The sequence below is a fragment of the Gallus gallus genome, chromosome 4, assembly GCF_016699485.2.
Source record: "Gallus gallus isolate bGalGal1 chromosome 4, bGalGal1.mat.broiler.GRCg7b, whole genome shotgun sequence".
Classification (NCBI taxonomy): domain Eukaryota; kingdom Metazoa; phylum Chordata; class Aves; order Galliformes; family Phasianidae; genus Gallus; species Gallus gallus.
In genome coordinates, this window is record NC_052535.1 from 50,380,114 (window position 1) to 50,407,249 (window position 27,136).

At 40.7% G+C, this 27,136-nt stretch overlaps 1 protein-coding gene across 8 annotated transcripts in view; it reads right to left on the reverse strand.

The window, feature by feature from the left end:
• Positions 1-21: 21 nt before the first annotated feature.
• The window catches only part of RASSF6 (Ras association domain family member 6), a 114,820-nt gene continuing 87,705 nt past the window's right edge, over positions 22-27,136 (reverse strand). The window contains exons 1-12 of one of the 8 annotated variants that reach the window (XM_004941188.5): positions 21,326-21,428; positions 19,373-19,484; positions 16,846-16,935; positions 10,099-10,177; positions 8,753-8,904; positions 6,742-6,833; positions 6,128-6,312; positions 5,571-5,672; positions 4,452-4,503; positions 3,334-3,452; positions 3,149-3,246; positions 22-2,371 (exon numbers count right to left, since the gene is read on the reverse strand). In XM_004941188.5, the coding sequence (XP_004941245.1) occupies positions 2,296-2,371; positions 3,149-3,246; positions 3,334-3,452; positions 4,452-4,503; positions 5,571-5,672; positions 6,128-6,312; positions 6,742-6,833; positions 8,753-8,904; positions 10,099-10,177; positions 16,846-16,916 (1,026 nt within the window). In that variant the 5' untranslated portion in view covers positions 16,917-16,935; positions 19,373-19,484; positions 21,326-21,428 and the 3' untranslated portion in view covers positions 22-2,295. Of the gene's footprint in view, positions 2,372-3,148; positions 3,247-3,333; positions 3,453-4,451; positions 4,504-5,570; positions 5,673-6,127; positions 6,313-6,741; positions 6,834-8,752; positions 8,905-10,098; positions 10,178-16,845; positions 16,936-19,372; positions 19,485-21,283; positions 21,429-24,857; positions 24,912-27,136 lie in introns of those variants that run through there. The other 7 variants (XM_004941187.5, XM_046940827.1, XM_420607.8 and 4 more) reach the window with 7 other exon arrangements.

A 27,136-nucleotide genomic window follows, 5' to 3' on the forward strand; every position in this document is an offset into this window, starting at 1 on the left:
AATATTCACACAACTCACACCACCATGACACAGCAGCTTTATTTCACTAGTGCTTTAAATCCAGCAACCTACATTTGTATTTGTGCCAGGCTCCATTGTTAGTTTTCCAGTACCATTTAGTCCCAGTTCAGCAAGACAAGTGAACTCAACAGGATCCAAGTATTTAACATCAGATTATGGCAAAAAATGACTCAATTAAGGAACGTATAGGATTAGACAATCTGCTTTGCAAATGCTTTTCCACATGGTCAGTGCACTGACACTGTCTTTAGTTTTTCAAATCTCAGACCAAAGAATTATGACTATATAATGCTCCATTACTTTCACACTGCACATTCTTACAGCCACAAGCATTTACCAAGTGGAGCACAACAGAAATAGGTTAGCTACATAAAAAAACCTTAAATACTTTTTTCTGGTTAAAACAATCAGAAGATGCAGCAATGCAGCAGAAAGCCCTGCTGCACTTGCAGTTTTTTGAGTGCAGGCTAGATTTTCTCCCTACTCCTAACTTTGAGCTATCTGCATACTGCTCTGCGTTTCACAGATTTGCTCCTTAGAGTAATTTAGGCAGAACAAGGCAAGAAATCCAGTCCAAGGAGTCTGTTCCCTTCCCTTAGCTTAGTTTCTAGTGTCTCAGTATGGCCAGCTGGTGCTAAAACACACGTGTCCGCAGGTGAACAAAAGATGACAGTGCTTGATTTGCTTCAAGCTGACAACACCTACTTGGTTTTGGACAAAAACAAGACACGACCGTAGACCAACTTAGACTTCACTGAAATTTGACCTTACAAGTCCAACCTGTAATGTTTTATGGTGAGTTTCCTATCTCCTAAACACTTGGCTAATCAGTATTTAAATGGTTCACCTGTGAAATTTCAGTGACACCTGTGCGCATAATTCTGTTGTTTCAATGAACTGGCACACCCAAGGCAACTGTTACAAATGCCACGCATCTTGCTTGACTACTGAATTATTTTTATTTCTTCCCTCTGTGCTCCCTTGACCATAATAATTTCCTGTGTAGGACTATAATAGACTGCATATTAAAATAAGCACCTGCCCCAAGCACAGTAGTTTAATTAACACGATGACTTCCCATTTTTGAGTTACCATCCAAGTAAAGTCACCTCACAGGGAGTACAGCTTTTCACACTTGATTAATTACACAGGATTTCTAGACATCATTTTCTGTACACCAGTTCCCTCCCTCTCAGCACGGGTATCCTGTCATCTGCAGAAACCAAACGCAGCTGGTACAAAACACAGGCATCACATTAAAAAGACGGTACTACAGGAGGGCACTTAACTGTGCACATTTTTTTACATCTCTACAATTTGGACTTTACTATTCAGCATGACTGAACCACACAGGATCTGACAGAGGAATGCTGTATGCTGTGCAACTGTCAGACTGTCCAAAAACTGTATCTGCAGAAGGATGCCAACCCCATCCTATAAGAGCCGTGATGTCAACTTCTCACTAAACACTTCTCCTTCTCCAAATAGAAAACACAGGAAATAATATGGAATAATCTGTCTCAATGAAAAAAGACATGGGGTGCCTTGTAGCACCCAGTCAAGCAAATGCCACAATACTTAGTGAGAACTCTTTGCAGCTTAAAATACATGTCAGAGATACTTATGCTAATACATTTAAGAGCTGAGTAGCCATGAAGATTGTGGACTTCAATTTATATTTTTCAAACTTTAACTCAAAAGTTATATGAGTTAGATACCTACCAATTGGAAACCACTGGGCTTTCAGGTCTTTCTTGTGTTGGTGTTTTTGTAAGCTATGTGAGATGCCTAACTGTGATCTTAGATACATAAATACCTTTTGCCACTTAACTCTACAGAAAAGCTTCATCCTAATAAAATTTATCATTTTTTTCTAATAGGAGGAAAGTCATATAGTTTATTTTCTTATTTTTGGCATGATTAGCACACTGGTTATTGCAACATTTTGTCTGTATACTAGACTTCTGGTCATGGTTTGGAAATTAGAAGATTTTAAAGCCTTGTGCTTTTCAGCACAGGATTTTTCCCAATCTGAAGTTTCAAGTTAAGATTCAGACTTCATCTTTTGGATGATTTAGTTCATCTTCTTAGGTGGTCCCCAACTTGTATTCCAGAGTCATAGTGGAGTGTGTGCAGTTTCAGTTGCATAATTGTCAAAAGGAGCACTTTGCACACCCTTGTGCGTTAAGTGCTCCTCGGTGATGGCACACTCAAGAAAACACAGACTTTCCTTTGCCAAAGGCAGTGGGTGGTAGTTGCAATATGCCATTCACATCAAACAGTAGTCTCTGTTTTTTTAAAAGTTCGATTTTGAAGGTGCTGGCATATCGCATGCTTCTCTTTAAAGTATCTGAGAGAGAGAAAGAGAAGGAAAGGAGGGAGAGAGAAAGAATACATTTAATTACACAGAATCCTTTAGAAAACATTTCTAACCTGAATTTTAACATGCTAGTTGAATGGGTAAAAAATGTTGCAGCGAAAGCCATTCTGACAGAAAATGGCAATAGCTTGTATTTATTTTTCCTGGCTGTTTTTATTCAAAATGATTTGATGGACATTAGATAGCAGATCCACAACTAGTTTAGATTTTCATTGGTTTTGACCTCATAGTTTGAGAGCCACTGGTGCGTTTCTAATCTATAGCTGTTGTGAATACTGAGCTACCATCAGAACCACTCATGCATTTTTCAGAAATTAAGTTCTAAAAGGACATTCTTCTGCATCTGGAGTTCTGAATCTATCTAAATTGAATGCAATGACACTTAAATAGTACCACAATATTTACTGCATTTACACATTCCAGGGAAATACACAGCAGCAAGTAGAAACTGAAGTACCAGTCTGCGGCTCAGAAGACATCCAAAGTACAACAGAAGTGGCCCTGGGCTCCTGATTTTATGGAAAACTCCAACCTTATATAAGCGGTCTGGAATTTACTCTGGTATCTTCTACAGCAACAGCTCAGTTAGGGACGCAGGATACAGAAACAACTGTGATTCCCACAAAGTTCAGTGTAAGCAGTAACTGCACCGTTACACATAAACACATTAATCTATTTAGCCAAACTGCAACTGTAAGCATTCTCCTGGACTGAAAGTGATCCCCCATTAATTTCACTTCTATTTACTTTGCAATTGTCTGTTGAATCTCCTGTTCTTCCTCTTCTTTTATTCTTTGCAGAATTGATTCCAAAAAGGGAAGATGAAATTGAATATATTGAGCAACCTATCAAGAAAATGAAGAGAAATGCCCATTAGTGATTATGTTAACTGGGAAAAATACTGTGAACTGTTAGAATGATGATATACATACATCACTGCTGACCTCTTCCACATCCCTGTCCATGAGAAAAAACTTGGCAGCCTCCTCTGATGGCCCCTGCAGGAGTCTGTGCAGTAAGGGAATGTCTCCACTCCTCAGCTGCTTCTTCTCTGGGATGTAAAAGCAATGCACTGATATACAGAATGTTCAATAGTGCTTCTAAGTACTAGGTGCAATTGGAAGTCTTGTTTCTTGCCAAAGTTTCTATCTTTGCCTGATGTGCAATTATTATGGGTATAACAAGTCTCTAATGCATATTCTCAGGAAGATGTGGCACCTACCTTTATACTACCATATGCCAGTGTCTTTCAAACTGCACCACAAAGGAGTTGCAGTTTAGGTAATCAAGTATGTGTTTAAGAGATTGCTTCTAGGCCTGATAGCGTTGGCTGTAAGTCACTGAAACGAAATTTACTTATAATTTTCAAACATCCTTTCAAATTCACGTTTCGACATTTCAGATACATTTACCTGAGTTCTCCCATTCTCTCAAGTAGTATTCTTAACCAAAAGAAAAAAAAATCTTTTCAAGAAGAAATAAAGTTGTAATACATTGTGAAAGAGGGCATTTTCTATTAAAATTGAATGCTTTGAACTAGACATCTGGGGGAACCAAGACTATATCTCAAAATTGTGAAGTCCAAATGGAGCGTGTTTAGTTAGTCTGGTTTTCACCAGGTTAGCATTTCAAAGCCAAGCTGGGTATCTTCAAGCACTCCCTAAAGCCCTCATACCCCTTTTCCAATTAAAATATTCCATAACACTGCCAGATGGAAACTGGCATCCTAAGACTGCCATATGGTCATCTAGAACAGAAGTTACAGCAGAAGAGCATCTCAAGCAGATGTTAATTACAGGAAAAGCTGAGTCTTGTTTAATGGAAGCAGCCATACTCACAGCACTAAGAAGTACCCAGAACACAATTATTCAGGTTTTCCTCTTCATCAGAGAAACGTACATATTTAAGGGGTCCCAGAAAAACAAAAATGCTGCACTGTGAGCAAGGACAGATGCCTGTGATGAATCCTGTCACTCCAAGGAGAGCAGTCCCCCCCCACACACAGAAGATAAACAGAAATGAAATGACCCCACAGTGATATCTGGCTTACCTCCAGACACATGGATAATATAAAGTGCAAAATCATGGGGACTGTTTTCTATCTGTAAACACAAAACCAAAATACTGTTCAGACTGACTGATATGTTTCCTGAGCATTTCATCATCAGCAGATACGCTACATGCCTCTCAACTCAGTGTTAAATCAAAACCCACGAAGTAGGCCTTTGTCTATGGGTGAGTTAGAAGACACTGTATTTGGCTAAGATTCAAAGCTGTGCTGCCATTACCTTTGTCCCTCTACTCCACTGCCTTACCATTGTCAATGCTACCATGTTGCCTAAAGGAGCAACACACACTGTCTTAGACAAAAACAGATCTTTCCAGAGTCTCCTTTCAGTATCTGTAACTATTTCATACAACTTTCTTTTCAGATGATAATCAAATTTTCCAAGAATGTTATCATTAAGACAGCAACCTGTGATCTCTTCCAATCCACTTAACCTGCACCACCAGGTTCAGAAAAAAGGAGTCCGTTTCAAAAATTATTTTCTCAGTATATGCTGTACAACTGTATAGAAGTCAACTTCTTTTAGTTTTTAGAAATTCCAAGGCAATTTTAGAAATTCCAAATTGTTTAGAAAACAACACAAAACCAAACAGAACAGAGCACAGAGCGCTGTTTTTAACCGTGGCTTTCTGGATCTCTCTGTGTGCCTGGTTCCAATACAATGTGCACACCAGGCATTCACGCTAAACGACAGTTTCTTTTCGCTTTCAGAAAAGTACAATTACTAAGGCCTGTCACTAGGGGGAAGCACTGTCATGAAACATCTTTTTCCTGCGCTGGATAACGCTGAAGGTGCAATTTCCTCTCCCGTGCACGAAGGCATAAAGAAGCCATTCACTAGTTCTTCACTGCAAATTACGTATCTTTTCTAGGCATATCTAGTCATTAAGCATTTGTAAAATAAAAGTAACACTCCCTTCACCTATGGCTTACTTGTTTTTTTTTGTTTGTTTGTTTGTTTTGTTTTGGTTTTTTTTAATGTTCTATTTCATGTATTATGATTCCAGTTATTTCCTGCTTTTCACACAGGACTGGTGGGACACCGATAGAGTTACCAATTCCAGAACGTAGTTGCACTGGCTTCTGTAAGCACGCAGTTACCTTGAACTTTCGAAGCAACTGTTCTATTACTTCCCTTGTTCTCATATGGCTGTTAATTCTTATTTTGGTTTCTGATCCAGAAGCTGGAGTGAAAACAGACGTCTAAGAAACAAAAACAGCAAGAAAAGGCTGTGAATATGAGGACTCCTGCACTCAACAGTTGTGACTCAAACGAATCTAACTGGTGCAGCTCTGGGATAAAGCAAACTGTCAAGTACGTTGTCACTGTTGCTGTAAGGCAAAAGGCACATGGTGTGCTCAGGAGAAGGGAATGCATCCCCCCCAGGAAAGAAGGACTACTGAGGACTCTTCGTAGCCCCGACCACACCACACAGTTGCTGTGCACACCTGAAATCTGCCTCCCTCGGGCTTGAGGCCAAAGCCCAGGGATGACACAGACATGGCCACACGGGGGGGGGGGGGGGGGAGGGGGAACAAGCAGGGAATGTTCCCCTTGGCTAAAGTGATGCAGGGTAGGTCCAGAAGCTCATGAGAGGTTTGATTCTGTTCCAGTACCCAAACCTCAGGCGAAAAAAACCGACTGCCTACATCTGTACCTCATAGTTGTAGAAGTGGCCATTAATAGAAAATCTGTGAGTTTCCACTTCTGTTCTTGCAATCATGGAGAACTTGGTCCTCTTCCTTACAGCTGCAGTACTGCTGACCGCCCTGGGCAGAGTAGCACAGTCATGTTCCTGCTCGCTCTTGGACTTCAGAGTACTGCTTTCATAATATGAATAACCTGGACAGAATGAAACTGCATCAGCACATTGTACAGCTGCACCTTGCTCCTTGCCAATACTAATGCAGGGAGAAGGTTTGCAGTGGAGGGATTTATTTTATTTTACATTTCTGGGAGGGAGTTGGGCATGGGCACACAATGAAGATCAATAGGCTGCTTGCAGTGGCCACAGCAAGAATTGGCACTTTTTCTACTTCTTGGGAATTTTTTTTTTTTTTTTTTTTGGTAAAAACACAGCCTATTAGTACGTATAATTTGAAAATTTATCTGTATATTTTCACCAGCAAGTCATATGTCACTATTTCAGCAACATGTAACGTATGGGAAACAGACTGAGAAAAATTACCCTTTACTGAGATCTAACATGCAAAATTATTTCTGCAGTCATAGAGCAAAGATCATAGTGAACACAAGAGCACAGACACTAACTTTTCTCAGAGTTCAGCTTTTCTTCAGTAGATTTCAATGTCTCCCCGCTAATATGATGCAGATCATCAAATTCTCCCCATCGTGTCATTCCCCTGAAATAACAAATTTACATTATTAACTTGCGAGTTTAATTCATCCTGTAGCCAGGCTTCAGATAACACATTCCTATCCCTGTTCGAAACTTAACTGAACACGATTACAGCCTTCAATGCAGTATAGAAAGGGAATCATTTTAGTTCATGCCATAATAAAATTGCTGTTCATTAAAAGAATAGTGTGACTAGGGATCCCAAACGCAACAAAATCCTGTTGAAAGTTGAATAGGATGTCCCTTAGGTTAATTGCAGTTAATTCTTTATATATTTCATAGTAACGTTGTAGATCAACCACAGGTAGGATGACGTGCAGACATACAGGAAAAAATACTTTGACATTTAAATAGTCACAGGACATATCATTTCTAGGATATGAAATATTGTAGAGCTTTCCAAACCATTTCTGTAGGACAGCAGGGATTTCAAGCCATCTCTTGAGAAGAACGTCTGTTTTAAAGACCAACTTTTTCTATGTCATTATTTCCATAATTCATTGAATAAAGTCTCTAGCAAAAAGTCTTTGGCCAGTTACTGCTCTGACCAAGAATAATCCAGTTTGTAGGAAAACAGTTAAAAAAATATTTCCTATAACTAGTCAAAACAATATTCAGCTAACTCCAATGAGCACACCAAACAACTAACTCAGTTTTGTTCCGTGCATTTTCAAAGTCCAATTAAGATCAAACAATCAAGCTGTTCTGCATACCTTAAAGCATGTCAGGGCAGTTTCACATTTCTGTGATCATGAATTAATATTTACTTTAAGATTCACATCTGCTACAAGTCATACACTCTTGAAAGAATAAAAGGCAAAGAGAAACTTAACTGCTTGACTGGACTGTATCATATAGGAAAAATGTACCCAATACCAAGAGACCTACTTAAGATAAACAAAGAGAATCAGATTTGCCTCAGACTGAAGTTCATTGCTGGTTACTCCTTGCGAGGTTTCCCAGTCATTTCAAGAGCAAGAGACAAGGAAGAAGACTGTCCCTGGTTTTACTGGAGCTAAACAGCTGCAATTATGATAGAATTAAACCCACAATTCACACACATACCACGTGCAATTTAAGACAACCGATAATTAAGAAAAGGAGCTCTTAAGTACAGAATTTACCAGGGAATCGTTCAGGGTATATATTGGCTCAGCCTCCATACTGCACATTACTCAGGTTCTACTTGTCAGATGTAATTCCATATTCACCAATCAAGACTTGGGAAACAGTATTAAAAACATAAAAAGGAAATATTCTAAGCACTTACACCATTTATTTATTTAATGATCTGGGAAATTTAGCAGGATTCAGATCAATACAGAACACTCATAGGCAGCTGTCTGAAGGAACAGCTCATCTGTTTATATCTCTAATGCATTTTAACATCAAATTTTGCATGGACTAAATGTTCATTTCCTGGCTTTAACTTTGCCCTGAGAAGTAACAGTGTCATGCCTGAAACATCTGAGAAAGTAACGTAGCACAGACAATAATTCAGTACTAATCTACCAGCTTTCTGCTTCATGCGATAGAATGTGTGACACTAGGTGGTTTTTTCAGGTGGTGCATAGGTTATTGGATGTACAGATTCTTATTTTTTAAAACACTTTTATGTACATAAATTTCCCAGTACTTGCATGCGAACAATCAGTATAGACAAGAGCAGCTTCCTCCTCCACCTTCTTGACAATTCTCAAGCAGAAAGCTAGAGCAAGACGCATCTTTCTGCCCAACAGGATGGTGAAAGGCCAGTTCATTTACACCTGGTGAAGAACATCGCTGCACAGCCAACTATTGTAGACTCTGGGAAATCTGGGATATGCAACTATATCCCAGATAAACCATAGCCTCTGAAGCCACCTTCGTGAGCTGCCCTGAAACATCAGCCAGCCTCTCTTCTTATGGAATTTAATATATTACCTTTTACTGGGGAACAAGCCCACATTCTCTGTTGACTTCAAGGTTACAAAAGAGGGTATCTGCTTCTCATCCTGAATTTGTAAGCGGATAGGATGTCGAACTCCCCAAAATATTGATAAGATTCCTTCAATAAATGGTTTACCTCCTTCTCGCTGTGGGGGGAAAAAGAAGAATAAAAAAGGATCACTGCATCATAGTAGAGTCAGAGTAATTCTTCTAATTAGACAGAAATACACTGAAATTGCTCATGCTGGCACAGGTCACACAGAGAGGTTGTGAAATCTTTGTCCTTAGAAATTTCCAAATCTCAGCTCACTAAAGCTAGAGCTGACCTGACCTTGTGTCAGCATCACTCTGAACAGGAGGCTGGATTAGATAACTCTTCCAGAGGCTCTTTCCAACCAACATTTCCACAATCACAGGCAATTAGAAATCAAATCCTATTTGTTCTGCTTGGGTGAGTAGCTCTTTTGGAACCAGGGCGCTAAGAAGGTGGCAAAGGGGGAGAACAACTGCTGTCAAAGGAGGAAGACAATGTTAATGAAGTCATCCTCACTGAGGTAGGGCAATGCAACAGTGTTATCGATGCCCATTGTTGCTGACAACAAATTTTGTCACCAGGTCTCTGTCTGAATAGAATGAGCTGTGACAGACAGCTGAAGACTTCCAATTTTCAGACCATATTTGCCTAGAATACCTCTAAGAGTCCTTCTGGTTCTAATGCAGGTAAAACAGAAACACATCTTGCGATGCTGAAGGACATTCAGACTGCTAAGCCAGGGACTGTGGTATCAGAGGCACAACTCATGCTTTCATCAGTCCTTCAGCTACACAGGCTTTTCCGGTCTCCACTGAAGGGGCATTCCTGGGGCTATGGATGCATTCTCTGTACTGAAGGTTCACATTTGAGGAGAGACTGGTAATCTGCAAATCAACTCAAGTGATGGCAGCCCTGCCATTACAGGCTGCCTGTTCCAGCTGAAGGGGTAGGGAAGGAGCTGCGTGTTGCAGAAAGCTTTGCAGTTCAGCTCCATCCCAGCTAATGAACTGAGGCTTGAGAGGTTGACCCAAAGAGTGATTTTCTGTGACTGGGATTGCAAGGAAATCACGCTCAAAGATCTCAAATTCCCACTTGTCTGAACTTACCTTTTTCACCTCTCTTCTCGCATACTTGACAATAGCATTTGCTGAGGTGTTTTGATTATAGTGATATATTCCATGTAACATAATAAGGCGCAATGTGTATCCTACATTGTTCAGTCTAACTCTGCTAAGCACCAGCACCCATCAGTACTTTTCCAACCATTACATTATACTTTTTGTACCATTTTTGCACAGATCCTTACCTGATCATATGATAGTTGCAGATTTTCTTGATCAGAATAGTAAGAGTTATAGGTCTTCAGAAGAGAATGGAGCTGTTCTCTAGGATAAAAGACCACAATAAAATGCATCATTTTTAAACATCTCTACAACTGTAAAATCCAGGGCTTACATTGGCAGAGTAACGCTTCTTATCTCTGTTACCCACTGAGCATTTGAATAGGTTTGTTAATAATTAATACATCTTCCAGGAGTAAAATTCTGTCAGGATACTGGGTTGCCCATAAGTTACTTTTTTAAAGACCTGATACACAGAGGAAATGAATTAGTCGGTCTTAAGCGATGTTAATAACACTGCCCTAGAATAATTGGTACTTTGGACTTCTGCTAGAGTGAAAGGGAAGCAAACAGGAGCAATGCTCCCATACAAAATGTTGCAGAAGATTTTAGTTAGGTTACAATTTGTTTTTCTCCACATGATAGTTTCCAATGTATTTTTGTTTTCGTATTTATTCTTCATCAAGAATCAGATTTCAAACAGAAAGCCGCTCTACAATTAAAAAAAGCACAGCATAACCTTCTACTGTGCAAATGCTGCACAGAGCAAATCCCAAGCAGTCTGTGGGCACACACACTGTGCTTCTGCAGCATCTCAGCTAGAGCACACATCTAACAGCTGCAGTGCTACCAAAACCCACAGCACTGACACTGCAGCCCACATGGGCCTTGCAGATAGGGAAGAAGCAATAAATACTGTGCTGCACAAATATGAAATGGTGAGTTCTCAGGCACCAGCACTCCGCAAAAGTGACTTCTGGTCACTGTTCTGTACCAGCAGACAGTGGTATGCTATACCACACAAGGAGGTACCCAGGGGAGCACCCTCCTCATAGCCAGCCTGCTTGAATTACAGCTGAAGGCTGAGTTTGGTGAAAGTTCTCTGCTTTTTAGTATTGCTTTTGAAGAACCACACACGCCACATTGACAGAGCCCAGAGGAGAGTGGAGGGAGTGAGAAGTGCTATGAGCCACGAAGGAAAAAAAGCAAGTTGCAGCTCAAGCTAGAAAAGGCTGAACAGAAAACCAAATGATGAGTATTTTCAGTATCAAGAAACATTCTTCCCAGAGCAGTTAAAAAATAAAGGTTATTTAAACTACAATTCAAGAAGGTAATTTCTTCCAGCATGGATAAAAACTGCACAGAGAGGCATGAGTTCTGCCTCACTGATGATGTTTAAGAATTAACTGAGATGACTAACAGTCAAGATTGTCTCATGGTCTGACATGCAGCGGTGAGCGGAAACACCAAGTTTACTTCCAAATGGCATCTATTTTTCCATACTGTCTAGTATAAAATATTATAGCAGAAATACTAAAACAAACAGCAAATGAAAGCTTATCTCACAGCAAAGTTACACAGAGACTTAAAGAAATCATTCAAGACCCAAATCCTATCAGAAGTGCTACTACAACTTCTACACCAATTTCAAGCATAAATAGAAAAACTACAAAGACTGACTTATAGCAGTGTCACTGAATCAGATCACACACAGCAACCATGCACAGTAGAAATTAACTTTTATATACTGCAAAAGTCATAGAGTTCACCAAGAAAATTCCAGGTGTAGCAGCATTCTGATCTAGACAATACGCAAAGCATTAAACACTTCTATAAGACATACATTTAGAGAGAGAATTAACAACATAATATTGGAGAATAAGAAACACTGGGATGAAGCATTTTGGGAGAATTTTTCATGTTTTCAGTCACAATATACCCACACCATAGAATACACAAGGGCACTATCACTGGTAACAGTGGCACTTTTATCAGAGACAAAGAGCTGAAGAGTGACCTCCCCTATAAGTATGACCAGCCCATTAACCATTGCAAAACACTGAGGAAGGAGATTTTCAGGCATAAAATGAACACTATTTCATAGCACCTCTCTGCTATCCAGTCTCCACGACTGCTCTAAGCAGATACCTCACAGTCTTGTTCCTGTCCTTCTTTCCATTTCTGTGTATCCAGAGCGTCAGGGCAAAAGCATTTCTGAATGACACTAACTGAACTTGGTAGTGTCCTGCTGCTTGGTGATCCTTGTCCCTCTCTGTGAGAGGGAGGGAGAAGGGTGAAGAGAAGCAGAGCTTTTATTCAGCAGGTAACACAAGGGCAAGGTCTGCACTGCTAAACTCAAACTGCATCCCCCTCTAAGGCTCTGGATGTGAATTATTTACTTCATTAACTTGCTGCAGCTCCCAAAATATATTTTGAGTGGATTTATCAAGCCTGTCAGGCTCCAAAACAACACTTTCAGCATCCACCTTAAGTCATTTTGATCTTAAATCCTAGAAATACGGGTGGTGAAAGCCCCTTTTCCCCACTGTGTTGGAATAACTCGTTCCTGGTTCTGAGTTTTCTGAGCTATGAGGGATTATATTCAGGTCATTCCACCAGAAGTGAAAGTAGTAACAGATTTAGATATGAATCAGGCACACAAAAATCTCTCATCACACTGGCTAAAGGGAAGCAAGATTAAGCACGTCTTGGCCTCAGACAGGCAGAATCCAGATGCAACACAAGATTAAGGTGCAAGTAAGAGATCCATATTTTTGATTGACATATGCTGTGATAGACCTGCTGATCTTGCTTTTAAGACACTGAATACTTAAAGTCTTCTTCACTTCATAGCTTAATATCTCAAGCAATCATTTCACTGACAGATGTTACTTTGTGGGCTTTTCGTAGGTGGAAAGCTGTGGAGGTCAGTTCCCTGGGAACAGATAAAGAATACTTAAGGACTTGCCTCTTCCTGCAAGGCACGTCTTTCAGGCCATGTTGGCTGCAAACGCAGTTGAAGTCACAGGCTAAAAGCAAAGTGATTCATAGAATTTTATGAGTTAAAAGGGTTCCTTAAAGGTCATCTGGTCCAACTCCCCTGCAGTGAACAGAAACATCTACGGATGCATCAGGTAGCTCAGAGCCCTGTCCAGCCTGACCTTGAATGTCTCCAGGGACTAGGCATCTACCACCTCTCTGGGCAACTGGTTCCAGTGCTTCATCACCCTGACTGTAAAAAACTTCTTTCTTATAGCCGTCTAAATCTCCCCTCTCTTAGTTTGAAACCATTTCTCCTCATTCTATCACAACAGACCCTGCTAAAGAGTCTCTCTCCTTCCTTCCTGTAGACATGCTTTAGATACTGAAAGGCTGCTCTCAGGTCTCCCTAAAGCCCTCTCTTCTCCAGGCTGAACAGACTCAGCTCTCTCAGCCTGCCCTCATAAGGGAGGCATTCCATCCCTTGGATCATTTCTGTACCCTCCTCTGGACCCAGTCTAACAGGTCTATGTTTCTCCTGTACTGAGGACTCCAAATATAGATTCAGTACTCCAGATGAGGTCTCATCAGTGCAGAGTAAAGGGGCAGGATCACTTCCCTCGACCTGTTGGCCATAGTTCTTTTGATGTAGCCCCACATATGTATGGCTTTCTAGGCTGTGAGGGCACATCGGTTGCTCACGTCCAGCTTACCAAACATCTCTACCCCCAAGTCCTTTTTGGCAGGGTTATACTCTGTCCTTACATCCCAGAATTTGTACTGATAGATGGGGTCACCATGACTGAGAATTCTGTGAGACGGACTCTGTTCAACCTTTAGCAGAGCATGCTCTGAAGAGTTTTACTTAGTTTCTTTCCTTTTCCAGAAGAAACTTGCCATTAATTTCCACAGAAGTTTGCATAAATAAATCTTACAGGTTTCAGTCTTATATTAGTGCAACAAATGGTGATGAACCATGCAAGCTATTAGAAAAACCCTAAGAGAGAGATTAAACAATAGCTGACATGGACTTTGTTCTTGTGTAGTGGAGAGACATAAGAAAGTTTTTACTTCTTTTAGCCCAAGAAAGGAGTAATACATGCATCAGCCTACTAGCTACAGATTGAGTCAGCGTAGCACATCTTGGCTGAGAGTGCTCCAAGACTGCTGACAGGCAAGACTGCCTAACAAAGAGGCAGATAGAATCATAGAATCACTCAGATTGGAAAAGACCTTAAAGATCATCAAGTCCAACCCCAACCTAACCATACTACCCTAACTCTAACAACCCTCCACTAAATCATGTGTCCCTGAGCACCACATCCAAATGGTTTTTAAACACATTCAGGGATGGTGACTCAACTACCTCTCTGAGGAGCCTATTGCAGTGCTTAACAACCCTTCCTGTAAAGTGTAAGAAGTTTTTCCTGATATCCAACCTAAACTTACCCTGGCACAACTTGAGGCCATTTCCCCTCATCCTGTCACCTGTCACCAGTGAGAAGAGACCAACCCCGCTCTTGCTGTAAGCGCCTTTCAGGTACTGGAAGAGAGCAATAAGGTCTCCCCTCAGCCTCCTCTTCCCCAGACCCTTCAGTTGCTCCCCATAGGGCATATTCTCCAAGCCCTTCACAAGCCTTGTTACCCTTCTTTGGACCTGCTCCAGCACCTCAAGGTCCTTTCTGCACTGAGGTGCCCAAAACTGAACACAGTACTCAAGGTGGGGCCTCACCAGTGCTGAGTACAGGGGCAGGATTACTTCTCTAGTCCTGCTCACCACACCATTCCTGATACAAGCCAGGATGCCATTGGCCTTCTTGGCCACCTTAGAACACTGCTGGCTCACATTCAGCCAACTGTCTTATAGTACACCAAGGTCCCTTTCCATCAGGCAGCTTTCCAGCCACTCCTCCGCAAGCCCATAGGGTTGCATGGACTTGTTGTCAGTGTCTCCCCACAGTTCTGCAGCCAGAAAAGTCAGCAGCTCCATGGCATTGCCACAGTGTCCCTTATAGTGTGCCTTTGTGAGAATAGTCAAACACAGCGCTGGCTTTCATTAGTTGCTAAGTAACTGGAAGAACTATGTAGTGACAAACCAAGAAGAGGTTAACATATAGTGAACCTTCACTGGTTTCTTCAGTAATGAAGGCAGGATACAAGGGAGCAGTTAGGTCAAGTGCCCTCGTGGTAAACCACAAAAACACTGTATGCTCACTAATCCTCTAAGGTTTGCTTGTATCTTCCTCTCACCTGAGACCTATGCATTTTTCCATAGATTCTTATAGCAGTTATGCTTAAAGACATCATGATTTTTTTCAGCCAGGTAAATGCAAATTCCATTCTGTAATTCCCAAGAATCAAACTTGCTACATCAGCAAGATTTGCATGGTACGACTAGAAGAAGAGCTGCAAAACTGCCAATTCAAGGTGCAGGAGGAGGACAACAGCCTGCAAATTCCGTTGCAAGCAAGCCTGAGTGCACATTATGTCTACTAGTGAATCCCGAAACACTTCCTCCCCACAGCCCAAGGCAAGGAAACTTGAACAGTAGTTGCAACCGTGACTAACACAGAAGGCTGCTGACCTGGTTCATCTGGAACGTTTCACAGAATCACAGGGGTTGGAAGGGCGCTTTGGAGATCACCTAGTCCAACCTTCTGCTAAAGCAGGATCCCTAGAGTAGGTTGCACACAAAAATGTCCAGGCAGGTTTTGAATACCCCCAGAGAAGGAAACTCCACAGCCTCTCTGAGTAGCCTTTTCCAGTGCTCCATCACCCTCACAGGAAAAGTTCTTCCTCATGTTTGTACAGAACTTCCTGTGTACCAGTTTGTGCCTATTGCCCCTTGTCCTGATGCTGGCCATCAGCAAAATGAGCCAGGCCTCATTCATTTGACACTCACCCATTAGAAATTTATAAGCATTCATAAGATCCCCTCTCAGTCTTCTCCAGGCTGAACAGTCCCATTTTCAATTTCCAAACATCTTTGTGTACCAACTACATGAAAATTAACACAGACTAATTACCTCTGACACAAAACCTTTATTTATTAAAGTAGTAGCAGCATAAAGAGAGCAGCTGTTTAGGAAAAAAGGGAGGAATACATTCACTGCTGGCATGCTTTAGGCAGAGCTCTAATGACTTTCCTTAAAAAGGGAGAAATCAACATAAACCATTATATGGTTTATAACCCATATAAGAGTATTAAGGTTCAGATGTTAATACTTAGAGCAGCATCAGAAATTCTACCATAAACTCCATCCCTGGGAACATTTAGCTAGCCTCTTCTTTAACAGGAATGTCAGGAGAGATGGAAATCGTGTGCGTAAGCTGCCATCTATTCCAGTTCTTGTGTTCTTGACAACATGGGGAAAAGTCATCCCCAAAGAAGGTGATGGAACCATGCACTGGGGGGCTCAGGGTTTATGGCAACATTAGGAAAACTACTAACAAACACATTCAACTGTGGAAAAGCATCTCATGTAAAACAGTTCACGTACAGTTCCAAACCTTTTCTAAGCAAGTTAGAGAACTACTACTCACAACAGAACAGAGCTGACAGCCTAATACACCTTGCTCTGTAATGAAACTTCACCATGTGGGGCTAGAAACCAAATCACGTGCTTCAAACACATGGAAGTCACGTTAAACACTGGAATCCACACTCCATTTCAACAGTTTTCCAGGACAGAAGGGTCTTCTTTCCTAATTTTAAATGTAATTTCAGTAGCCCATGAAAGTGCTGTTCTAACTAATAAACAAAATCCACAGATCAAAAGGTTTTGTGCTTTAATTTTTGAAATCCAAATAAAAGACCTCTTTGTTCTACCAATGCTTCATAGAAAGCAAGCTGTAGGACCTGCTGCTGCTACAGGACACCTTTAGTGAATAAATACAGAGTAATGAGTAAAGCAAAGTAACTGCATTTTAAAATTCTGTTTTTAAAAATTTACCTGGTTATAAACTTCTCCTCATTGATGGCAAAAGAAGGAAGATGATGTGCTTTCATAGTCGCTTTCTTCATTTATTCAGAAGAGATGAAACTAAACAAAAGGAAAAAAGTATTTTCACTAATTCCAGTAAAAATCTGAATCGTAAGCACAACAACAAAGCCTTAGTTTTGCAAAGCAAAACCAAGTCAGACACTGAAGCTGAAGGCTAAATAAATCATACTTCACCTACTTTGTACATAGCCTTAATACCCAAATATTTTCCACTCCTAGGAAAAAAAAAAGCTATAGCTCATTACCACCAGGTATATCACAGTAGTTTAAATCCTACATACAACATATGCCATTACTTTTTCCAGTAGTGTCATTAGGAATACTCCAGAACTCCATGACTATTACTCAGTTGACTGAAACCCATTTACTCCTAAGGATTCATTTGCTAATTATGGATAGAGCATTGCCCAAGGTCACAAAAAGAAAAAAAAAGTGACTCAGCAAATCACCTTTAACTATGTTTGTGAGACCAGACAAGAGAAAAAGCGTTCATCACAGGCAGAATCCTGCAGCACACAAAGAAACCAGCTGAAGTATTAAAGTGAGAACAAGGCTATAATTAAAGTGATGTAGCAATACAATTTACAGATCTCCATGTACTGATTTCAGCACATTGTGCAGGCAAAAAGCCAGACTCATGAGACTCCAACAATGCATTCTTCAATAACATAATTATGGAGTCTTGGCTGCTTTCTTTCACCCTCAGGTATTAGAATAAAAGGTAAACTGAGGAAAGTAACCAAAAAGACTCAGAAAAATAAAGACTGACAACTGACACTACACAGAAAATAAATCTTAATCTCAGCCCAAGAAGTAGTAAAGAGGGGGGAAAAAAAGAATCACAATGCAAGCTGTACAATCTCCAAGGACTGCATTAAATTTCTACTTTAATTTCTCACTGACTGAAGCACAGTGACAGAGGAATCTGACTAGTAGCACTCATTGTCCATTAGAACTCATTGTCCATTAGCACTTATGCCAGGAGAATGTCTTGAGCCTGATGTCAGACCTCATGGAACCAGCTTTGTAAAGGATGTCTGAAAATCAGTTTGTCTACGGTAAAGGCAAATAGCATCCAGGAAATTAAAGCTTGTAGAGATCACAGTTAGCTAAGAAAAAATGACTAGTTTCTGTGCAAGTGTTTCCACACTAGCAAGCTTCATTTTTAAAGTTAGACATCAAGGTCATCACAGCCCAAGATGCATGACTTGAGAAAAATGTGAGCAAATGAGAAGCTTTTACATTATCTTTCACCCACAGAATGTACAGAAGAGGGTTGTCACAAGTTATTACACAACCTCTAAAATCAAATGAGGACACTACTGAAATGAACTTTACACGAGCAGCAGGAGGAAGGATTCTATAAATCCACTGTCTTGGGTGACATCCAGGTTAAGGTGAAATGTATCCACTTACTGAAAGGGTCCAGGGTCTTCTGTAAAGGGATGAGTTTATATATAAGGAAGACACTGCTGCGCTCCAGTCTGATGTTGCTGTTTCTTGGCCTCACAGGTGCGTTCAGTAACCATCAGCCACACCTTGAAATCCACCACCCCTATAACTGAATCAGCTTCCCACTCTAACCTAATTTCAAAACAGTTTTGAAAGATGCAGAGGCATTCATATACACTGGCACCTGAATACCTGGGCATACACTTGAGTGTCTTTCCATGGGACGTGAAAAAACTGGTGAGGAATAGGGGGGAGCTCAGGCACCATTAGCCAGAGCAGCCACTCCAGTGGGCTCTGGCACTGCTTCTTGCACAGTGCTGCAGACCTCCCAGTATAATTTGACTGTAAGGTGGCTCATATGAATGAAAAAAAGTGACCTCAACAGATTGACAGGAGTGATTGTTTTACACAAAAAGAAGATGAACCACCTGTTCTGCTAGGTAATGACAGGCTCTTTCTGAAGTATTTGCCTTAAAAATCTTAAGCATACCTTAAATCTGCTGATTGCTCTTAAAGCACTAACAATGAGACCAAACTCACATTCATTCAGTGATGGAAATAATCAACGTCTCCCCTTTTCCTGTCTCACAGCCCAACGAGCTGTTACCCGCAGCTGGTGCAAAAGCGCAACAGATGCTTATTGCCTCCCCCAGTCATCTAAGCATCTAAGATGAGCAGCTCTGCTCATCAGGATCACACCATACATCTCTATCTGCTCACCTCGGAGCAGTGTGAGGGTTGGGGCAGCCCATACCCATTGGCTCCTCAGCAGCTGAGCAAACTCACGTGCTGCCATCCAATTTGGAAATTACATACTCCTGTCACAGAGCAGGAATTCCTTTGGGGATCTGCACATGTCTGCAAGCTATATTTCTGTCATTTGTTCTTTATGCACACCAGTAGCAACATTTAAGTGAATAAATGTCACTAGAGCATGATGAAAGTGTGTTAATTTTCCACCTTTCTCAACAATGTATAGATATGGCTATACATTGTACCTATCCAATGGTATCTCCTGACTCACCTCCTGTCAGATGTCCTCCTTAGGTTAACTTGGGCTAGAATCCCAAAATTCCCTCAGAGAGACAAGATTTTGAAAGCTGGACGTTGGAAGGACTGACCTCAAGGCCTGAGACCTAATAAAGAAGAAACTTATTTATTTGGAGAAGGGTGACCAAAGCCTAAAATGTTAGGAAACAAAAGACAGAGAGGGGAAGAATGGGAGTAAATAAGAAATGGAGTAGCTGCAAAATGAAAACCTCCAGAGGAAGACAGCAACTGTCAGAGAAGTCCACAAAAACAGGGAAAAAAAATCTACTGCACAGTCCCTGGGCTGCAAGAGGATCAGTAGCCTCGTGAGGGTACATTGACAAATCTGATGAGCAAACAGAATTTTCCTTTTTTATAATACTTATGTCTTACGGAAAAAAAATGTGTTCAGGGAGACAAGAGGAATCATTTAATTTCATAACATGCCACAATTTTTAAGTTTTTGGCTTCAGGGAAACAGCACAAGGACAGGGATGGAAGAACAACAAAGCAAAGTAAGAGCAAAAGTCCTCATAGATTTTTACCCCAGGATAAAAGGATGCAGCTGCAGGACAGGGCACCTGATCCACAAGCTCAGCTGGGCAGCAAAGCAGCATTTAATTCATATCTAATAGCCTATGAAAGAGGCTGTGTGCAACAGCCTGGATGTGCTTCCTGACACATTCATAGATTAAGATGGGACTGCAGAGCAAGCAGTGTGATATGCAGAGCTCCTACCGGTGTTAAGAAGAACTGAAAACATGAAAACCCCTAAGGATTTCTGTGTATTTTGAACCTGTGCTTTCCAAGGCTATTCCAAAAATATAGGAAGTCAGGATTGTGCGAGTGTTGTCATTTTCCCATATAAAACCCACAAGGTCCAGCTATCTATTTAGCACAGAATCATATTTACTTGGCTATCACCAAAACATACATACAACATTTTTGTACAGCACAAGGAACTTTGCACTGTAAGAATGATAACAATACAAATATTAAGTAATTTTCTAAACTCAGCAGTCTGGTATTCATCCCATTCTTGAACCACTATCTATTTCTAGAAGAGTTATGATCTGTTCATATACATAGAAAATCCAGTATCAGCAGAAGATTGCTGATCAATCTTTATCTAGTCGTATACGTTAGTTCTATGAGTCTTTATATTTTTGTGGGGTTTTTTTATTACATGTCCTCACCATCAAAGCAAAGATCTATTCATGAGAAATTACTTATTTTGAAATAAGCTTGAACACTTGCACTTTTTTCCCATTGAAAACAAGGTGAATTTTGTTTGTTTGCTTTAAGTTTTCCAGTTACTCTTACATTTCATTTTAAAATTCACTATTACAGTACAGCACAGTGCACTACTCAAATACGCAAAACAGCACAACACCTCCACTCTTACAGCTCCAGACCAGCTTTGATTACTGAAACCGAAAGCAAGTTGGTGTTTATCAGTGAACACGGCCCCTCAGCACCCAGAGGCTCCCTCCCTTTGCATGAACAGTGACTGCACAGCAGGGCTTCAACAAGTGTACTTCAAACATGACGCACCCATTGCTATGAAGTTCCTTTCTATTTCAGGTCGCTCCAGAAAGATAGCCTCCGCTCCCCACACAGAGTAGCCAAGGTCACCGCACAGTCTTTACAGCCTTACTGGTGACTGAGCTATGGGCAGCATGGGGTCTGCCTCCTTTATCACAAGGGACTCACACAAGCCGCCCTGAGTTTTAGGAGCTTTTTCCAAGAATTTCCAACTGACTGAATGTTTCTTCTTCCCTCCGGCACCCTAATTACCTGAAAATAATCTGACTCAAGTTCTGGATGACTGCAAAGGACCTTGCTTTCCCCGACACTGCAGGTTACGCAGCTAGCAGAACAGCTCCAGCTTTTATGTTTCACTTACCTGGGCACGCGAGCAGAACAGAAGCAAAGGAGCACCACATACCTTGGAAGAAGCATGACAGCATGGCATGAGCTGCCACCTACTTCTGTTCCTCTACGGACCTCACGGAGCTGCTAATTACTGTTTTGCTCACCAAACTGGGAGTGCTGGAAAGCCAGGACACTCCCCGCACCTCGGTGCATGTCGGGAGTGTTCACCTTCCCACTTTCCTTCCTCCCCGCAGCTGAGGGAGCGCTCCCTGAGTCACAGCTGCACCTACGGGAGGCTCCGGTTAACACTTTAATCACTAACCTCATAACGAGAGGCAACCTGCTGGCACTCGGTAATTATTTGCTGACAGAGTACGCCCTGAGACATCCTGTGCTGAAAGCACTGCTAGGCTTTAAACTCTTCTCGTGTTTGTTTTCTACTCCACTGGATAACGTGGTTGTTCCTTGTCTGGATATATCTACGTCTCTAGTTTTTAGTGAAATAAAGAATGCATACAAACAGGTTCTAAGTATAAATATATGGATGTATAACATTATGACAAAAACTGTGACAACTCACCTTGATCATTTCATCACAAACAGCTCTAAACTCAATTCCTTGCTTATCCACTCAGTATTCTTATGAATGTTATTCACTGGGCAAGAGAAAGCACCATTACTTAGCTTAACTGTTAAGCAGCTAATCGTGTAAGCAGATGTTTAAGCTGTAAAATATCACACTAACACAAACCTTCCAAGCTCCTGCTGTTTGTCCATGCAGTTTTAGCCATTTATTCACAGGATCAAGCTGAAGATTGAGCATTGTTGGGCCAAAGAGAGAAGAATATGAAAAATACTGGACCTGAATTTGCCTTCACGCCAGTCTTAAGGCGCTATGGTTAATACCAAGTTGCCTCTGGTTTATATCATCTCATGCCGGTGACTGGCAGACCAATTAATATTTGCTTTCCACTCCTATCATTATCCTCTGGTGTGCTCCTCTCAAGAGCTAGACAGATGTACATGCAGTACAGTGTATCTGATATTTGGGATTACAGTCCACACTGCGGAGCTCCTAGTCCTACACGTGAAAAATACATAAATACGGATTTTATTGGCTGGTATAATATTGAGAAGTCTCTCAAAACACACGAAGAAGTAAGCATGCAGGATTTTTGCTCAATTCACCACAGCATAGAAGCTCCACACTGTGGTAAACTTGGAACTTCTCATCAAGCCCCACCACTCCTGCAATGGTTTAATGCAAATCCATACAACTTCAACTTATTTAAATTGATTTGTCCTGCTGTACCTTCAGATATCCGAGCACTCTCCTGACAGCTCTGGATTAAAGTAGAGAGAAAGCAGAGCCTACCTTCAAATTCCTAAGCCAAGATAAAATCAAATCCACCCATATCGGACAGCTGGGCCACCCTGCTGGTCACTGACACTGTGAAGTCTATTGTGTCACACTATGAAGTCTATGGCTATTTGGTACCAGGAGGTATCTAAGTATTCTAAAATATAATGCCAGGTTAAACCCTTCAGTGTTCATGCTAACAACCAACATTTAAGGTGTTTGGCTGCTGCTGTTGTTGGGAGTGTGTGGGGGTATGTGTGGTGGGGATGTTTTTTTTTAGATTCAGGTAAGTTGTTACAGATACCTTTACAATTACTAGCAAGGTTTTGAAAACCCTATGTTCTTACTAGTTAGATTCATGAAAACATCTCAAATTAAAATGCCAAAGCAGTAAAAAAAAAATATATTGTAATAATGGACGATAAACCTCACTTCCAGTTAAACTAGGTGGACTGATTTTTACACTGGGGGAACATGGCTCAGGTTTGTGTCTCATTTTCATCCTCACACTTGAGCTACTTGTACCACTGACCCAGATCTGATCTCATTAAGGTCACATGTAATTAACTGATAGGCACTTAGTGAAAGCTGATTGGTGCAGGCTGGGAGTAAAAATTACATAGGAAAAAAATGTCTTTAGGACCACAAAGCAGTGATTAGTTTACCGTAAATTACAGGAATGAATATTCTTATTCCCTTCATAGGATAATAAAACCTTACATGCAGAGCAAGTATCATTGCTCACCTTTCTCAATAATTGTAGTTCACGTGCACTGAAAGTCTAAAAACATCACAACATACTTATGAAATGGTTAAATAAAAGGGTTAAAAAAGGTTTTTTTTTTTTTGTTGTTTTTTTTTTTTTTTTTTTCCCCTGCACAGGCAGGGAATACTATGATCCTTGAGTCCTTAAAGGCTACAGTTCTTTTTGGCTTCTTACGTGATTAATGCAAATTATTTTAGGTTAATAAATAATTGGAAGTTGAAGTCCAGTTGTTTAATAACCTGGTCTCAAATCATTAACTGACACACTGCTAAGCATAGAATAACACCTCCAGCAATAAAAGACAAAAAGAGCCCCACAAAAAAACAAGGCAAAATTCTACTGCAGTGACAGTGAAGAGGCTGGCCATGGCATGATCATACAGGCATGCTGTATTGTAGTGGCAGTGTTTTGAGAAACATAAGTATATGCAAGCTCACAAGAGATATTTTTCATTGTGAAGCAGAAAAAAGTCCTCAATATTGTTTGCAAACAGCTGCTTGTGGACAACTTCAGATCAGCATTTCCAAATATGGAAATGGCTTCTTGGACCTTCTGAGACAGGATGCTGAATCTCAAATGACAGGATTTGAATTTCACAGTCAAATTCTTTGCTTTACATTATAGAAGTTACCAGGAGGCATCATTAACAGCAACAAATGAGGGAATTCAGAACTGGGTTTACCCTGCAAAGGATTACCCATTCTTTAACGAGACTGTCTTCTGTCATTGTACTCAAGCATCAAGAGCAATACTTATGTAGCATGGTGTTTTGTAGACACAGCTGATAAGCATGGACTACAGTAGAAATTAAGAAACAACAATGAATGATTAGCTCAGATCACTAAATATGCAAAATGTGCAGAGTTTACAAGGCAGTCTCTTGAGGACCATAATTCCTCACACATAACTTCTTGGGAGTTTCGAGGTTTCAAAGCTCTTCAGAAAGCAGAGAAGGAGCAGAACCTGCTGTTTGTGGCAGTCCATGTGCCAACAGCCATGGTATTGCATGCAGCTGAAAGAAGTGATGTGTCATAGGCACTAACCTTTGCCTGAGTAGAAATCTGCCTGCAAGCAGCACCGCCTTTACCCTCATAAGCAAATTGTTAGAGGGGCAGGTCTCACTTAACAGACTGAACCAGCATTAGTCATGCATCATAGCTTAGTGTTGATCGTATGTCCCATTAAGTCATGCATTTAATAGTCCAGACCTTCATAAAAGCATACATGCATTTTCATTGCTTGGAGCTAATAAATATTGCTAAGGGCAGAACCAGAGAGAAGCATTGTGCACAAAAAGGCTTCTATCACACCCAGCCAGCTTTCACAGCTCTTCTAGGCCCTTGCTCCTTCTTCTCAAGGTTTTCAGATCAAAAAACCTCCTGGTATGCCTTTTTTCTTAACTCCATAAACAAGTCCTTACATACTCTTTTATACACATGCAAAAAAAAGAAAACCCCACCAACCCATCCTCACACCCACCGTATAGAATGCTCTTATGCTCTGGTCACTTCTCTGTAATGGTCATTGAGAGTCATGTGACTATAGCACCTGACTCCCATTTCCAACATGCTAATGATTTCTCTTTAATTACTTCCTTCTAAAAGAAGCTAAGTCATAACATGGATTGTTCACCTATTTCCTTCTTGTTTTAAAAATACCCTGATCACATAGAATCATAGAATTGCTCAGGTTGGAAAAGACCTTAAAGATCATCAAGTCCAACTGCAACCTAACCATATACCATACTACTCTACCAACCCTCCGCTAAATCACGTCCCTGAGCACCACGTGCAGATCTCTGGCAAATTTCAGACCAGTACTAATAAGCAATTCTTTAATGTATAAAATGGAGGATATATTTAAAAAAATATTCCTTCACAGCAATTGAAACTGAACAATCCCTATGAAGCAAAAACCTCCTAACATTAAATGGTTTAATGCTAAGGTTGGGTATGGGTGAAAGGGCATTCACGTAAACACCTTGTCATTGTTTACGTGTATGTTTAAGTGGTTAACAATTGCTAGGTATCACTCTGTTCCTACTTGCTAACAGAAAGTACTTTTTTTCAGACAATACTCTGTATTGGAGCACCAAATGTAAACAACGTTAACAAACGCTGACAACCTTGCTACCCAGCATTACTAGAACTTACAAACTGCAAGAAAATGGGAAGGATAAGAGAGGAGAGAGAAACTGCATTTAGCAGATATTCTACTGAGACTGAGAATATAAACTAATTTTAATTAAAAATGTGTGATACAAAGCTATTTGTCATCTCCATACTTTACATGACGGTAACTTGATCAAATTTCGTGATGGCACAAATTGATGAAACTCCATTGCTACTGAAGGAAAATAACCTCTTAGTAAATATATCATCACTAGGACACCTAGGACACTGAACCACAAGTCACCTGGAAAGAAGTCACCTGGAAAGAGATCAGCTACTGTATTGTTTTCTCATGGTTAGGTACCCAGATAAGTGGTCTGAAGAGCACAGTGACACTTTTTCCACTTCATTTATTCAAGCATCTTTCCAGAAGAAAGTCAGATTTTCTTTAACAGCCATTACAAACCAGAGCTTCTAGTGAACAGATGTGGTGGTGCAGCCTCCCAGGTCACTCTGTGATCTCCAGATAAACTACCACTGTGCTTTCATCTTGCATTAAGTACAGTGATTGGGGCGACCAGATACTCCCCTGTTCGTGACCAGAATTCCTGCTCCTTGAACCACAGCTTGAGCTAAGGGGTACCAAAACAGTACAAGCTGGAGAGTATTAGAACAGCATAACTAGGGGAGAATGTTCCAGAACTAACTCATCAAATTATAATCTTATCCAATAATTGCTTCATCTGCTTGTGGCCAGAGTGGAAAACTTTTTGATTAAAATCAATTATCTCAAGGTCCTATAAACCAGGGTCCCATGCAAGGAGCCCTTTGAGCTTTTTGGAGCATGATGGGCTGTGATTCTTGATCTCCCAGTGATCTGAGGCACCTCTCAGGATAGGCTTTTTTTTTTTTTTTTTTTTTGGTCAATTTTAAAGAAGAAGAGGCCCTCCTGGGATGGATTCCATTGTCTGCTGAGAGCCAATGAATGGGAAGGGAGTAGTTTACCAAGAGGGAAAGGTCCTTGTCTGTGCAGTGAAGTTTAGAAACTTCTGCTTGAAATACCGTTCATGTAAGTTCCAGATCTATCTTGCCAATCTTGAACCATTAAGTTGCTGTATTTGATTGCAGTACTTTCCATTAAATCATTTTGTTAAATTGGCTAATGATTAAGTGCTGATTAAGTGCTCCTAAAAATTATACACTCAAAATTTGTTATTTACCAGCAAAATATTAATAAACCTTAAATTGCCACTAAAACTAGACTTGTATACAATCAATCCTCAGCAACAGATGAAGACAGTTTGTTGTATGCTGTTGCAACAAAGCACACTGAGCTTTAGATACCGTTATGGTTGCTTTGAAAGCTTCCTATGAATTTCCACAGAAACTATAACAGATAAAAAGAAGCATAACAATATTATTTGATAGAGCAAATTCACAGCTACAAAACACTATTTTTCAACACAGACACCACTATTAGCTGTGAACTTTCACCAGTGATGAACAAGAGCCTGCAAGCCACTGGAGGTGACAGCTGTGCACGGCTGTCTAGGAAGTGGCTTGTCTTTCATGTCACTGTCACCACTGCTGATACACCACGCATTGCCTCACTGTGCTTAAATCCACTAGTTGGTCTCCCTCAACGTT